Below are 17,784 nucleotides of genomic sequence, written 5' to 3'. Positions count from 1 at the left end.
TGTTTGGCTTAGTGTTATGTTAGAATCATTATTATACTCATACCTTTTGTTCTTTAATATTTTGAATTGTTTGTAGCTTTATTTTTTGCTTTTCATTTAAATGTTAATTTTGAAATTTTGTTGTATGCATTTGTCATTTTTATTTAATCTCTTTATTTTTAAAGTGTGTTTATATATACACACACACACTACCGTTCAAAAGTTTGGGATCAGAACGATTTTTAATGTTTTTAAAGGAGCTTCTTATGCTCATTAAATGTATGTTTATAACACAATTTATAATTTATATTCATGGACTTCTGTAAATAAACTACATGTTTATTTATTTTAGCTATTTTTAACATATTTCCAGTCTGTTGTTTAATAAGTTGATGTCGTATTAGAGATGATGTTGTGATGTTGACCGTTTTTTAATGTTATTGAAAGAAGTCTCTTATGCTCACCAATTCTGTATTTATTTGATTAAAAGTACAGTAAAAATAGTAATATTGAAAAAATTATTACAATTTAAAATAACTTTTCTTTTTTTAATATATTTAAAAATGTAATTTATTCCTGTGATGTTAAAGTTGAATAATTTTCAGCATCATTACTCCAGTCTTCAGTGTCACATCACATGATCCTTCAGAAATCATTCTAATATGCTGATTTGCTGCTCAAGAAACATTTCTTATTATCATCAGTGTTAATATTGTGTATGTACTTTGAAAACTGCACACACATAGGACTTGTTCTCCAGTGTTACTCCAGTAACTACAAAAGGACATTGATTCAGGAACATATGCTGCTTGTGTAAATTACATTATGCATGCATGGAAACACTCTTACACACAAAAGATGCACAACATGGGACTTTGAAATTGTACCTATCTGAGAGGTCTTCTGAAGGAGGCACTGACACATATGACCACTCAGATTGGATTTAGCGTAGCTTTTTCACGTTCTCACGCCACGTAAAACGTAAACACGTGAGACGTTTTTGTAGTGAACATGCTGAACGTCTTTGCAGAAACATGCTTATGCTGTTGCGAAGTGCAAGTCAAGCGGAAAAAGACAATATACTGCTAGTATACACAACTCTGAGTTTTGAAACCAGCGGAGACAGCAGCACGGAATGAAGTCGCACATTCCAGCTTCCTGTGTTTCTGCCGCTGCCTCATAAAACAAAATATAATCCAGCCGGGACGGTATAGTGCCGAATTCTGACCCCTGCCAGATTATTACCCCCTAGTATTGGTAGGTTTAGAGTTAGGTGTGGGGGTGGGGGTAGGATTAGGCAATCAGGTAGCGATTTCAACGAGGGGGGTAATCATTTGGCAGGGAGTCGAAAATGGGCACAACACCGGCAAAAAGTTGTCATGTTGTAAGACAACACCTGTATTGCAAACTGTATTGCTGTTGTTGTTTTTAGCGTAGGCATAACAACGCAACGGCATTGCCATAGAAACCAATGTAGATATTCAGTAAAACGAAAGAGCGCTACGGGACACACAAACCGGATTTGAATAGTTGCGAGATACACAGTGTGGACAGTCAGTCATCAAGATCGGATTCCAATTGGATATGCACAAAAAACGTCTCAGGTTACTTATGTAACCATGGTTCCCTGAGTAGGGAACGAGACACTGCGTCCTCTAGGGGTCGCTATGGGGAATGCCTCGTCATGACCCGTGTCTGAAGCATACATTGAATAAACACCAACTCGTTGGCCGGCGACAGCCATGACGTGAAATAACATCATCCTCCAGCGGCTCACTCTCGTCCACAGCCGACGATCGCGAGAGGGAAAACCTCTCTTCAAACTCATCGGCCAGATCCACATGCGATCCCCACAAGCTCATTCTCCTCCGTGCCTCAGCAGCGCAGACACGGGTCAAGACGAGGCGTTCCCCATAGCGACCCCTAGAGGACGCAGTTTGAAGTTCCCATGAAAGGGAATCGGATTTAGGCTGACAGTCTGAACAAGGCTATAGAGCCTGCAGTACATACAAACTCTTCAGTCACTGGTGGCATAGACTTAATATCTCCCCAGCTTTCACACAGCTTGTAGAGAAGCTGTCAAAATATCATTGAAACATTTTGTGATCACCGCAGAAAACAGGCAGTTGCATGCTAGAATACAGCGAAACAGCAGCCATTCTGTGAATGGAACAACTGGTTCTTATGGAAGAGGGTGACGTAATGTTGCATTCAAATATGGATGATGTCACTGCATCAAACCAGTATCAGCCAATCAGCTGTGTGCATGAAAAGAGAGAGCGAGACACCAGGTATAACAGACAAGTTTACGCTCAAGTCTTTCAAAATCCTCCTGCGCTGATGTTTTTAGAGGGATGAGTGTTGAAAACGAGACTTTTGAACTTGATGGACAAACCTGTAAAATAAACTGATTCAAACTAATGAAATTGTTAAAAACATTATAGGAAATAAACACTGTAACCAACACAGTTTGTCAAATTAAATATTTGTTAGATATTCAATGACTCGTTTAAAAGACACAAATTTGTGTTTGCTGAATAATTTGCTTTAAAAAAAAGACTGTAACCTAATGAAGATGGAAAATGGGAGCTCCTGTGCATCTGAGCTCAGGTTCTGGATTTTCAGTGATGCCAAAATAAAAGTCCTACTTTGGTCACTTGTGGACAGAAAAACTTAGAGGCTGATGGCGATAATCAAAAAAATTCTAATTAATTGGTCTAGGTTATATATTGGTCGATCACTAGTCTCTGTTGCTCTCATCCATGCAGTAACAATGGATGACATTAAAAGAGATGCATTGCACCATAAAAGTAGTTCTTATGACTAAAGTTTAAATCGTTATTTGAAGCCTGAAAGCTACATTACTCTTATTGACTAGAATGGCCAGTACAATCATTTTGTGCAACTATGAAAGTCATACAGATTTAAAACAACATGAATAAATGATGCAAATTTTCTTTTTTGTATGAACTACTCTTTTAAGTAGATTGGTCAATGAGCATTTTTTGTTGGCGAACAACATGACTATGATAGTCGAATACCTAGACTAGCACTAAACCAGCATAAACATGGAAACTCATGCTGGTCTAAGCTAGTCTTTTCAGCAGGGCTGTTTCGACAGTCTCTCTTTGTCTTTTCATCATCTATTTTACAGCTCTTTCATCCTCATGTATGTGATTCTCATCACAGTATATACCTGAGTGTGACATTAATGCCCAGCAAGCGTGTGAGAGATGACAGGATCAAATGAGAGAGAGAGAGAGAGAGAGAGAGAGAGAGAGGGTGGTTGGGTGAGAGACAGGTGGAGTCTATGGTTGCCAAGGCAACACCGCCCTTATATGGAAACTGGTGAAATCATATTGCAAAGGTCAGGCTGGAGAGAAAGAGAGAGCGAGAGAACAAGGAATAAAGAGAGTGAGAGAGAGAGAGAGTGACAGAGAAGGCAAAAAAAAAAACAGCGGAGAAAAAGGGGAAGGGTTTCAGAATATCCTCACCTCTGAAGGAAGACGCTTCACAGGAATTCCTCCTTCTTTATTTGCCTATCTGCAGCCGTGGTGGAATAATGGAAAGGGGGAGGCGAAGAGGAGGACAAGAAGAGAGGGAGAGAGGGGACAGATGAGTGCAACGGTGTGTAAACTGGCGGGAGGAGAGTTAATTATCCTATACCAGCCATTCCAGAGACTCCACCACGGAAGAGTTAAAGCAGCAGCCAGTAGCCAGCCGATGCTGTAATGAATTAAATAAAGAACCTGCCGTCACATGTGCCGGAGAGAGAAATAGAGAAAGAGAGGGCAGGAATAAGAGAATGAGTATTCTGCTCACCTGACAGCCAGCTGCTAAGACTGAAGGCATCTAGCCAGTGTGCATGTGTGTGTGTGTGTGTGTGTGTAGGGAGGACGCACACTCACTAGCGCACACGCATGCAGGTGCAGGTGAGATTCGCACTGACGGCTTCATTTGTTTGGTTATTGCGAGACTGGTTGACGTGGTGACTACGTGCAGATGGACACTACTTGGGTTTGATTTTTGCAGGTGTGTGTGACTAGTGTGAGTGTATCTGCACGTCAGTGAGAGGGAACATGTGTGACTGTATGTATTTGTATGCGTGTGTGCATGTGAGGGAAGGAAGAGCTGTTTTGCATGCAGGTCAGGTGGTGTATAGCTACGGTAGGCTCTGGATGCCGTCTTGCTGGGCTGACACGTGTTTCTCAGGTGGAGACTAATGCTGGTCACGGGATCAGATGCAATAGTATTCAGGCTTGATTGTTGTGTTTAGTGCGCATGAGAATGTGCTTTTGCTTTAATAAAGGTGGATTGGTTGTAATGCTCATTGCTCATGTATAGGTGCACATGGTGGCATTTGACTTGCAAACAAATGCCACTATGTTTCTGATGCATGCAGGAGGTGGATTTAAAGGGGACATGCTCTATTACAGTTTTAAAGTATTTCATTATGTACTCCTGATTAAAGCTAGTTAAGGATTATTGCAGGAATATAGTCGTAATTTGTATTTCAATGCCAGTTTTAACTCTCTTAGCATTTAACAGCAAGCAGTTTAGCTGGGTTTATTGCTGTACCTTTAAGAGTACCTTTTGTAGGGTTGAGGTTAGGTTTTGTAAATAACCTCTGATAGGTTAACTTCCATGTGCCAATGGAGTTCAGTGCCAATCACAACTGGTCAGGCCATTTACACCTGATAGCAACATGTTTTAAATGTGTTTCCCGTGACCACGTGTATTCAAGACTCTAATTCTGTGACTACACTGTAAAACTGATTTTTTGAAGTTATAAATAGAACAAAGAGTATTGGAGTACATTCTACAGTAAAATACTATTTCAGGTTTTTTGAGTGAAAATGGTTTCAACACCAATTTTTTTAGTGTATATAAGTCACTTTTTAAGCATCAGTGCTTGTTGATAAAATGGTACAATATTATCAGATTTACTTTTTTAATTTCACCACAAGCATTATGCTTTGAGCAGAATTTTCAGTGATTTTAGTCAAGTAACTGTATTAACTGTACTTTGGATGTGCTTTTTTTTCGTGTGATCTGTGTTGCTGCTTGTTGATGTCAGGCAAATTCTGCAAAGATTTCGCCCTTATTTTATGTAACTGTCAAAATAAACTTACTTTAGGGCAATGAGTGATTGGCAGGTGAGATTGATGGATTAGCATTTTCAGCTGCTTCCAAATGTGGTTTGAGTGATTGAATCACAAAACGATTTGAACCCCTTTTATAGCTATATTTATTGTTGTCTATATGAAATGAATGTTAGTACCAGGTGTAAACAGAGTTTTAGTCTCCTAAATGGCCTGGGTGATTTGGGAAGGGAGCTTTGCATTCTGAAAGAAATCTGTTTTACATGATTTATCTCTTTTTTAAATGTTTCCATTCAGATGCGCCTGTTTCATTTATTAACCCTCAAACATGCTGTTAATTTTCTGCTGGCAAAAGCAGCCGCTGCTTAGACAGCCATTTAGAGTTGTTTCTAAGCAACTGAGGATGCTGGCCTCATACTGCTCCATGGAATTCTGCTTGTTATGGGAAAATAACATCACCAAGCCACAGCTCACCGGCCCTGCAGTGCATAAATCCATAAGACGCTGAAGTGGCCCCTCAATTATGATCCAATATGATGGCGTCGGTAGTTGTGTTATTTCAGTTATTTATCAAAAGCTATGTCAAAGAGAGAAATTTAGGGCTGTCACATTGAAATGATTTAGGAGACTTTTCATTGCTGTGAATTTTTCACTTCCTTTGTGGTTTGGCCGGAGCCCACAGCACAAATTGAAATGGCCATGAGTGTGTGTGTGTGTGTGTGTGTTTCTAACTTAGCCATACTTTTCAGACAAATTTGCTGAGATATGTTGCTAGGAGTTTGCAAAAACGGACAAAATCTCATTTTGGGGGACGTCGTTAAAAGCATATGTGGTTCATAAATAAATAAATATATATAAAAATATACTTTTATATATTTACTTTTTTATTTAATTTTATTTACAGTATTTACTTTTTTGTAAATTGTATTAGTACTTTTTAGAGAAATTTATTCGCATCATTTAATTGTATTTTTTTTTTCCCAAATATGACATTATTAACTATAAAAAGAAAGACAGTAAAAATATAAATATTTAATTGATATAATTGATATAATTAAAATATATATATATAAAGTTGAAGGTTTTCATTTACTGTGGATGTAATGAGAGAAAGTTTCTAAAAACATTTGCGGAGTTGTTGTTTTTTTTTGCCTTGTATCCATGCTGATAGGTGTCAGTTTAAAGTCCACTTTTTTTATTGGCCAATGAATCCTGAAAATTAAATTACTTAAATTACTTAATGCACCTTTAATTTACATATACATTTTAGGTGAAAGTTTGAGTGTGCCTGTTGAATTCCTTTCATGCTTCAGACAATCATGTCCCACGTAATATGAGAATGCTTTGGTTTGAAAATGCTGCTGGGAGACATTTAATATTACGTCCTTGAGCAGGCACTTAAATCTCAAAGCTGTTCCAAAGTACGGTTTATCCCCCTGGATTGACCATCAACTGCACACAAGGCTTAGCTTTAGGCAGAAATTCAGTACCAGAACAGGCTTGACTTTAGGCTGAAGTTCATTACCAGTAAACACCTCCTGGGAACAAAGCAATGGGTCCATCTGCTGCTCAGTAGTACCTGACATCAGGTAACCCAGAATCAATCCCTGCAGGTGAGGCCCTTCCCCCTATATCTGACCCATTTCTGTCTGGATGGGCAGATTCAATCATTAAAACAGCCAAGAAGCAGAAACCAGTTAAACCTGCTTTGTAACAGAATAAAAACAGGATTATCTGAGAAGGGTTGGCCAGTTTTTTTTCCAGATATCAGCAACACAGGAACACTGACCAACACTGAAATATAGATATTATATGATATAGGTATATGAGGTATTTTCTTTTTGGAGAGACCCTGATGCAATGAGTGTATGCTGATGTCTTAAACTCAACTTTGGGGTGTTTGTGTGTATTCAATATAAATAAAGTACTACTGTGCAAACTCGTGCTGCTTGTATTTTTCATAGTAGGGCATTGCCAGGATGAGCGGCACGAAGTTGAATGCAGATGATTGAGTACACAGAATATTATTTTAGAATAGAAATATAATGCTAAAGTACTGCTATATGAGCGGTGAGCTATTATACACCATTGACATCAACATCTTATTTCCAGGGAGTTCAGCAACATTTTTGGCCTTGTGTAGAAGGAAATATTTAGTTGACGTTTTTTGCTATAATATGTTTTCCTCTCTAAATGTATGTTTGTACACGCACACACTTTTAATCAGCTAACTATGTAGTCTAGACTTGGCCATGAAATATTCAAAGGTCTTGATTGATCAGGGTTGGGTTCACCAAATTAGCAGCAGTTTTATTCAAAGAATATATGGGAACTCGGGGCACTTTAGGCCCTGTGGTCTTAATGAACTGAATAAAGAAAATAAACCACTTTATTAACCACACTTTTCGCCTTCACTAGTTTATTTAACTTGTCTTCTAATAATGTAATGTCTGTCTAGTAATACAGTGGACATACATACATGACAGAAGAATTATTTTTAAAAATATAATTTCCACCACAGTGTCATTTCCATCACATCTCAAATCATTCTATGGTGCAAATGACAGTAATTTAAATTACTTCTCTCTCTCTCTCTCTCTCTCTCTCTCTCTCCCTCCCTCCCTCCCTCCCTCCCTCCCTCTTTAAATACAGTTGCAACAAAAGAGTTACAGAGAAAGTAAAGAAAGTTACCAAGAAACAAAGACAACAATATCAGACTTTCCGCATGTCTTTGACTCTCCGTAAAAGTGAAATTCACAGATGAAATGGGAGAGATAGGTGAGAGCACTTCAGACAGCTGACCAATTTCAGTATGATTGATAGATCTGGGCATCAGGCCAAGCATAGACACAGAGGGGATCTTTTTAATTAATTTTTTTCTCATTTGCTGCAATCTTGTCAGTTAGTCAGTCAGCCAGGGCAGCTGATGGACGGATGAGAGAAAGCCTTCATGCAGACTCATTTAGAGGGCCAGCCCATTCAGAACAGCTCCTTATGATGACCAGACTGGAGGAATTATGTGCCACTGTGTCACCATGTGCTTTAATGCTATCTTTACTCTGCAAATTGCTGCATATGACTCAGCATATGTGGTGTAAAAAGTCTGTTTATTGCTGCTTATACACTACCAACAGTTTTCGGCTCAGTACGTTTTTTAATTGTATGTAATGTAAACTGACCAAAAGTGAGAGTAAAAACATTTATAAGATAAGATTTTTATTTCAAAGTAATGCTGTTTTTGAACTTTCATCAAAGTATTCTGAAAAAAAAAATGCATCACAATTTCCACAAAAATATTAAGCAGCACAGCTGTTTCTTGAAAATGCTGAAAAATTCAGCTTTGCCATAACAGGAGTAAATTCAAAGGAGTAAATTACATTTTAAAATAATGAAGTTCATATTTAAGTAATATTTCACAATATTACTGTTTTATTGCATTTTTGATCAAATAAATTGAGCCTTGATGAGCATAAGAGATGACTTTAAAAACATTTAAAAATACTTTGGCCCTTAATTTTGAATTAGTGGTACAGTATAAATGCATATTGCAGTAATGTTTATGTTTTAATATGACTTATGAATATAGAAATATGAAATGGTGAATGGAAATATGAAGCTATAATTAGAGAATAAATAATAAAAGCGGTAATTAGAGCAGCTCTACCTTGCATGTGTAAAAATGCCTTACGTTATGCAATATATTAGTTATAGTTATTTTGCTTACAATTGCTTATTATAAAGAGTTGAAGTGAACGTGAGTATGTCCAAAATTCTCAAAAATTCTGACAAATATCCTCACTGAGATGTGTTCTCTCTCTTTCTGTCTCTATTCGTATTTTCCTTCACATTCTTTTATCACAAAAGATGTCAAATGGTTGCAGAGGGTGACTGTGTATGAGGTGTCACCACACACAGAGATAAATGTCTAAGTAACGCTCTCTCTCTCTTTTCTCTCTCTTCCCATAGCAACAGCCAAACTACTGGAGCTTTAAGGTCAGTGCTTTGATTACTTCTATGTGTGTTCTTATATCAAAAACGTGTTCTTTTGATACCTGTTTGTGTTCTTATTTTATATGTATGTGGTTTTTTTTTTATATCGGTTGTAGGCCCACTTTGAATCCGCACCAAGTTTTATACAACTCACATCCCAAAAATCAACAAAGAAATGCAAAAAATGACAGCAGATTCTGTCTGGGCCAAGTAACAGGGACACAATTGTAGCCAAAATTGAGATAAATCTGACAAAAAACCCTTTGCTGGCTCACATGGACATCCTTAAGTGTTTAAAATGATGAGTCTGTAGAAATTACAGTGAGCATCATATAAAACAGTTGAAGTCTATGGTGTTGAATAGGTTTGTATCATGTGTCAGGTGTGTTAAAGTCATTGATTTGTGGGCCATGCAGGTCTGAGGCTGATTTGTTATGATCTGCTTCACCGGTTTTTATCTTCTAAATCTCATTCCCCTGTTCTTTCTTTCTATCTCCATCTATCTCTCTTTTCCTCGCTTCCATTTTCTTACACAACTGCCCATAGAACCCATAAAAGTCTTACAGCTTAAGTCAACTTAATAGAACTGAACACAGAACTGAGTCTCTATAGATGTTTTTAAAAACGAAACTTCTTTTAAGTTGTCTCAGCATCTTAAAAACCTAGGGAATAATACTCTACGAAAAAATAAAATAATCGGAAAGCCACAACAGTGAGTATGCTGATAGGATGTTGGTTCAGAAACTTTATAGGCCTACGTATAGTATTCCATCAAATCCCTCATTATTGAACCTGTACTCTATTGTAAATGATATTTATTCTATCAGGGATAAAATGTCTATTAGATGTATTAGAGATGTTGGAGGGTGTGTATAATTGTACAAGGACACAGGAAATGGGTTCAGGCTGTGATAAACAGTGTCCTTATTGTGAGACTCAGTAATCGGATCCTCCTGATTCTGTTCATTCATATTTACTCACGTTACACTCCTCCTGTCAACGGACACTCACTTATTCTCTTTGTCTATCATTAATGTCATGTTTGTTTGTTTGTTTGTTTGTTTGTTTGTTTGTTTTTTTATTTGACTATCCAGATAATAAATAACATGCAGACAGCATGTTTGAGTACATGTCGACATTGATTTGGGACTACTGAGATCTTGCTGTGATTTTCTTCCAGAGTCTGTCGTTGTTGGGCATCTCAGTTGGGTTTTTTAATCATCACATTATTTGTTTCACTCTAGACTTTCTAGACTAATGGACTCCCTCTGACCTGACCCTTCAAATCCCTCGTAACATGTTCACCTCAAACTCTGTCGTTTATCCAATACTTAATCCTTACACTCTCTTGTCTGTTAGTGTCTTCAGAATTATGGACCTTCTCTTCTCTTCTCTTCTCTCCTCTCCTCTCCTCTCCTCTCCTCTCCTCTCCTCTTTCCTCTCTTCTCTTCTCTTCTCTTCTGATGTTTGCGTGTTCTTGTCACGGTAAGATGAATTGTCAGGTGCTTTCAGAACATTTTTTTTCTTTAGTTGCAGATTCTGAGCCCCCAACAGTTGCCTGTTAAAAGCAAACGTCTCCCCTGGCTGGTTACGCCACATAAAATTAGCCTCTCTGCAAATTACTGTCAGAGTTGTGATTTGTTGGTTCTCTCATTCTCGCTGCCTTGTTCTTTGCTTTGATAACTTCTTCGTATCTAGAGGTAAAATGTGTTTTGATGTCCAAGTGCTGGTTCATTAGCATTTTTCTGTTGTTCCCTTCTTTAGCATATGTTTTAAATTGTTAGAGCTAGCCATATGCTAACAGTGAAGAGAGGGCGCAGAGCTCGTCATTGACAGTGTTGGGGAGTAGCTAAGTTCAAGTAGTGGTGCTACAAAAACATTCAGTAGCTTGACAATACCTCAGTTGTGTTGCAATTGTTCTGGCTTTTCAAGTAACTACTGTTCAGGTAGCTCTTGGAAGTCTGATGCATTAGTTAAAACGTTTTAGATTTACTCGATTCTAAATTCATCACTTTTTCATCACTGAAATGTTTTCCTTTTGTAGAAGTGAACATGTTTTTTTGTGTGAAATATTTAGCTAAATTCTGCTGCTTATCACAGTGATTTTTATAATTAGAGTGTTTTTTTTAATTTTTTATTAGTTGTTGTTTTTTGCTGTAAATCCGTGTCTACCAGTTGTTGTGTTGGCGTCAGGGTAAATATTTCTCAGATGCAACTTAGGCTGATTGGGAAAACGTGGCTGGGGTGACATTTCTGTCAAGTGCACTTCTTGCACATTTCGCAACACTTTCAAAATGAAATGTCCAGGGGTCTCATTTATAAACGTTGTGTACGCACAAAATGGGCATAGAAATTGCATACACAATTTTCCACGCACATATCGGGATTTATAAAAAATAAACTTGCCGTGAATATGTACGCACCGTATGGACATTCTAGACCATGCGTACGCACTCTTTTTCCTGGAGTGAGAAAAGTAATGAAGTAAACAACGATTTTAAAATCTGTTTTCATTTCAATATACACATTTACATTAAATATTCCACTCTCATTAATGGAGATAAGCACTGAAATTACATAAAGTCATTACGCAGAAGTTAAACAAAAATTATATGAATTTAGACATATTTAGTGGATGCGCTAGATCAGTTTTCCTGTGGTATGTTATGTTTTAATGACAGCGAGGAGGGCTATAGGTGCACAATAATTTATCTTTAAACTAAACTGCAGATCTCATGTTATGAGAAAATATTTTTAGTGAGAACAATGATCATTGATGCGCACTTTATTGTGGCGGACACTGCTGGATTCGGTGGAACGGTCTATTGTCCGGTTTGAATAGGACCAATGATAATAGCTTACTGTACAACCGCAGCTGCACCGAAGTGTTGATGTCGTGTGAAGGCATCTCCACAACATTATGAAAAATACCACTGTATTTGAAGGATACAACTTGAAGAAAATGGTAATTTGCATGTTTTCTTTTTAAAATAGGCTACTTTGTCAGTGACGCACAGAGTCAGACAATTCTATTTACACTGAAATAAATATAGGCTAAAAATAGCTAAAAGATGTTCACCTTATCAGCAAAATTGCATAAATTGAATTTGATTTGAATTGTTTCAAACAATTGAAATACTATTTAGCAAATGGAAAATAATGAGATCAACTCTATTCTACAATATTTATCTGAGAACTATTTTAAACAGTTTTGTTTTTATGGATTTTGATATATTTATGCTAAAACATAAGGATACTGGATGCTTTTTAGCAATAAAAATGAATGTGTATGGCACAAATGGCATTTATAGTCCGGATCTCATATTTCCTTAATGTGTTGTACTTTTAACGGTGTTAAACATGGTGTCACGTGGATGGGAATATGCATGGAAATGATATGCAGATGGGGTTATGCATAGTAAAACTAGGCGTTGTAAGCTCCATATATGGTGATTTTGGGGAGGAGTCGGAGTCCAGATGCACGTACGCACAATCTTCCCCTGACTGGGATTTATAAAGGGATTTTTGTGCAGGTTCTGGGATACGCATGGTTTTATAAATCTGAAAACTTTTGTGTGTACGCAAAATCTAGCTTTTGTGCATACGTACACTTTTAGGATGAAATCTACGGAGAGTTTTATAAATGAGACCCCAGTTCAGTTCAGTTTCATCCAGAACTAATATGGGTGAATGCAGCAACATCTTATTAAGTTGGTTTTTGTAGAATGCAGCAGATTTTAAAATGAAATGACAAGTGAGTGGTGCTAAAGGTTAATGCTCTGTCACCTTTGAAAGTAGCTTTTACTAAACCCTACCCTAAACCTAACTTCAAGTGTTAACACAAGCAAATGTGACATAAAAACATATTTGATGAAGCAACCATGCTACGTTTTGCTTGCTTCTACAAGCCTTTGGGATCTTTTATCATTACTCATACCTGAGCTCTCCCCATCAAAAGTACAGTGCTGTACCAGCTGAGCTACTGAGCAAGTTTACTATATCAGAAAAGCCATACATTTAAATCTGGTTCAGCAAAATGTTAGTTTACAAATCATGCCCTTTGATAAGTGTTCTGAGATCATAACATGTATTATGCAAGAAAAATAAGTCTTTATTAACTGATAATCTGCCCTGTAATCATATTTTGTGTGAAAAGTTTTTGGTGATTTACTGCCACTAGTGGCAATTTCAGCTGGAAACTGCAGTGAATGGTATAGTATAGGTATGTGTTTGAAGTTCTGCAAAAATGTGGGTAGAGGCACGTTTCTCCAATGAGCCTTGGTTGGATAAATATAGTTTTAACTGGCTGATTTATTTTTATTTTTTTGTAATCTGTGAAATAAGAAATAATAATATTGTTTATTTACGTAGTTTCAATATAATTAGGTATTTTCCAAAGAGTAACTTAAGTACTGTAGCCTGTCAAACTACAATTTAAAGTAGCTTCTCCAAAAACAGTCATTACCAAATTCACCCCGTCGAGTGAGCTTCAAGGTATCCTAAAAATCATGTGCCACAAAAACAAAGACATTCACCGGACACATGTCGCACTGCCTGGATATCCAGTTTAGCATTATTTTTATGTTTTTGTTCAACTGTGTCACCTGTTATCTTGTTTTGGGAGATCCTCTATCAGACAGTAAAGGTGTGCTGAACTAATCCATTGTCTCTTCCTCTTATCATTTAAGTCTTCATCATTGCTATTAGTCCCCAACGATAAGTGCAGAGAATGCCGCCATTTTATGACCACCTACCAGCTTACCATTTCCCTGCTTTCTCTGCCTCTCTCAGCATTGGACTGAATGGGCCACAATCTACTGCAATTTGTTGGAGCAATTTCTGCTGTGCCTTCAGCCTGTCTCTAACAATAGCACGAGAGAGAGAAAGATTATTCTCAAGAGCAATTATTTTCTTTCCTTTTCTCTCTCTCCATCTCATTTCTTTTGCTTCTCTGTCTGTCTCTTTGTAATAGCTAATACTGTTATTCTAATAAAATTGTGCACATTATATCTTATATTATACTATGTCTCCCATCAAGTTATCTGAAATAGACACACTTCTCTCATGCGTAAAGAAAAATATGCTTCTATCTTTTTATTTCATTCTCACACGCACAAAAGAGGTTTATGTAATATCTTAATCATCATTCATAAATTAAATGGGAAGTTATAGAGACTTTTACTTACATGTTCATACTTGTCAGATTTTAGTATTTAGTATTTTTCTCAGATTTTTCTCATATAAAAAGATATTAGTTGTCTTGCGTGTTAGAAGAGTTTCAGAATAGTCCTCAATAATGTATCAAACTGTGCTCAGCTTTAAATAATCAGAGATGTTTGATCAGAGATCAGCTATTAATATTATTGCACTATACGTCTGCTGTATTTTTCAGTTATCTCATCTGTGATTTTAAATTTGTCAGGATTTTTAGGATAAACATATACATCTGTGTATATATAACATAATATAAACCCAACAAGCTCAATCTGTTTATTACTTTTTAGGTTAAATCAAAGTGAATCAAATACAAACTGAGAATTTGATTATGTCTCCTGAACTATCAAAGTGTAGTTTTTGTGTATTAAAATGTTTCTGGGCACTTTTCTCTGAACAGCTAAACAATGTTGTTTACTTTATTCCAAAAACATATGCACACTGTAAAAAATAATAAATCCATAAAATAAAAGAAAAAGTACATTATCCATTAATTTTATGAACATTTCCATTAACGCTAAAATACAACGCAATGCAGTGTAAAATTCAAAATACCTGCAAAACGCCTATAAAAAATAAATATGTAAAATTCCTTCAAATAAATACAGAACATTGTTCCTTTTCTTAGAAGACCGTGAAGAACTCATTCATTTCATTGTTATTAATTCCATTATTGCATGGTATTTTCATCCAAGTTTGTTTGTTCACTGGTACTCACTATATAGTGAATGAGCGAATAACTTTTTCATCCTCAGATTTGTACTACCTCATGTTGAATTTAGTATTACTGCTTCCATTGTTGTAGTGGATTTCTCAGCTGTATCTGTAATTACCATAATCGTATGCCGTTCATACTACAGTCCTGTCAGATGCTGTTACCTTCAGTTCATTTTCTAGTCAGATGTATTTTGGCATGAGCAGGGGGTTACGCGATCCATGTGCACGAGGACGAATCTGTCCACTCCCAAGTGGATTTCCTTCACTCTCACAAAACTGGACGTGTGCTTTTAACATACATCGTTCCGCAAACACAACCCCCCCATATATTGATTATATGGATGGTCTTAAGGGTGTTTTCACTCCTAGTTTGTTTGAAGCATTGATTAACAGTGTGCTGTGTTTTCTCCATTAGTTTGGATCATGTTTGAAACCACACCGAAACAACTGAGAGTTTGCCATTTGTTGGCCAATAGTCAGAATTAAAGTACTTGTGAAAGCTCAAATGTGTTTTATCTCTACGGAAGGTATCAGCAGTTTACACATTTAGATGTTTGTGCATGCTCTTAACTGCAGCAATGTGTCCCATCATTCCTTAGCTTCTCTGTGTTTACTCATATTTGCCCTTATCTCAAATTTATTTCTGTAAAAAGGTTTATTTTTTGATCTTAACAAAATTCATCATACAACACAGTCAAACCTGATAGCACATGAATGTTCGCGTTATAAACTCAGCAAGAAAGAAACGTCCTCTCACTTTCAACTGCTTTAATTTCTTAATGTGTAAATATTTGTTTTATTATAAAAAGTAAAACAGGTTTACGACTTGTTCAGTCATAAACTGAACACGTTCCACAGGCATTTTATGAACAGAAATTAAATAAGTATCAGTATGAAATATGTAGTAAGTATAATATCAAAAGTCGTAGTGAGTATCTGTGTCCACCAGCTGCTTTAATTACTACAGAGCATCTCATCCAGCACCAGATTTACCGTGCTGTGAGATGTTACTCTCTTCAACCAAGGCATTTGCAAGTTCTTGCACATAATGTGGGGACGCATGGTTATATGTGATTTGGCAGTGCAAGGACATTCAGCTGTCCTTCCTGTCTCCCTGTAGCACTGTTTTAGGCTAGTCTTAATCTGACTGTGAACTTAATTGCCTACTGCCTGTAAACCGTAAGTTGCATGCTCATTGAACAAGTATGAAAATATTGTTTAAAGCCTTTACAATAAAGATTTGTAAAGCTTATTTGGATTTGGATTTGGAAAATACAGTATCCTGGAAAGGGACATTTCTTTTTTTGCTGAGTTTGTGTAGCATTTAGTTTAGCACAGCATACATGAAAGCTATGGCAAATTTGTCAGTGTGTGTCTCTGTGTGGATAAACAAGCTCTTATTTTGTAGATGTATGTATGTGCGTTTGTGTATGTGTAGCACCCGGACCACTCTCTGTTGTGGATAAATGACCCCATTATAGTTACACTGGGGGGGTCATCTATCAGCTCAACTTGGCCCCTTTGCGCTCAGACACTGTCTGCGAGGGGACAGACACTACACTGCTTCTGTGCCTCAGCATTTGTGTGTGTGTGTGTGTGTGTGTGTGTGTGTGTGTCTGAGCTTTTACCTTGCGTGTAAATAACACACACTGCTTTTATAAGTTTTATTTTTATAAATGTATATTAGCTGATTTGTTTTATTCACTTTTTGTGAATTAAATCATTTTCTTAATTTGTTATAAATTTTGTCTAAATTTTGTTAATATTAGTTTTATAATAATTTTTTTTGTTTATAAGTTTTATTTTTATAAATGTATATTAGCTGATTTGTTTTATTCACTTTTTGTGAATTAAATCATTTTCTTCATTTGTTATAAATTTTGTCTAAATTTTGTTAATATTAGTTTTATAATAATTTTTTTTTAAGTATAAACTTCTCTAAATGTTGTTACATTTAAGGTTAAAACAAGAAAGAATAATTGCCTAGAAGTTTACACAGTTTATAACTGAAATACAAGATATACACTACCTTTGAAACATCTGGGGTCGGTGAGATTTTTTTCTTCTAAAAAAAAAAACCAAACAAACAAAAAGAATGTGAAACTTGTTTTTTCAACAAAGACACATGAATTGGATACAAACTGACAGTAAAGACTTTTACAAACCAAACCAAAAAATTGTAATTGCATTATGAAGGATCATGTGACTGCCTGGAGACTGGACTATTGACTGCTGAATTCAGCTTTGCCATCGTAATATATTACAATAAAAACAGTTATTTTAAATAATAATAATATTTCACAGTATTACCATTTTATTGTATTTTTGGTCAAATAAAAATGCAGCCTTGTTGAGCATAAAGGACTTCTTTCAAAAACATTAAAAGATCTTAAGCACCCCAAGCTTTTGTACGGTATTTTATATTCTCTGAAAATAATTTATAATAATATTTGTTAATATTTGCAGCCCTCTACGAACACCTTGGCAAATGAATCGCCATTGGCTAGTACATTTTTTTGTTTACTCGCCAGACTGATAAATATATATATATAAATAAAATAATAATATATATATATTTTTATAAATAGTTTTATAAATATCTGAAAGTACACTCTTAACATCAGTCAGTCAAGCATTGTAATATGATAATCAATATTATTTAATGATAGAACTTTAGTAATTAGAATTAAAACTTGATAACCATGTATGAATGCATATTAGTCATTTTAACTGAACTTCGGACTGGTGGTGGTGCTTTTTTGGTCATTCAGTGTTTCTGTAA

At 36.1% G+C, this 17,784-nt stretch overlaps 1 protein-coding gene across 1 annotated transcript in view; it reads left to right on the top strand.

The window, feature by feature from the left end:
- LOC107688136 (SRC kinase signaling inhibitor 1-like) overlaps positions 1-17,784 on the top strand; it is a 108,094-nt gene that overhangs the window by 42,878 nt on the left and 47,432 nt on the right. The window contains exon 4 of the mRNA XM_016485717.1: positions 9,048-9,074. Within this exon, the coding sequence (XP_016341203.1) occupies positions 9,048-9,074 (27 nt within the window). The remainder of the gene's footprint in view (positions 1-9,047; positions 9,075-17,784) is intronic.

The sequence above is a fragment of the Sinocyclocheilus anshuiensis genome, unplaced genomic scaffold (assembly GCF_001515605.1).
Source record: "Sinocyclocheilus anshuiensis isolate Anshui unplaced genomic scaffold, SAMN03320099.WGS_v1.1 scaffold249, whole genome shotgun sequence".
NCBI classification, from domain to species: Eukaryota; Metazoa; Chordata; class Actinopteri; order Cypriniformes; family Cyprinidae; genus Sinocyclocheilus; species Sinocyclocheilus anshuiensis.
This window is presented reverse-complemented; position numbering and strand designations above follow the sequence as displayed.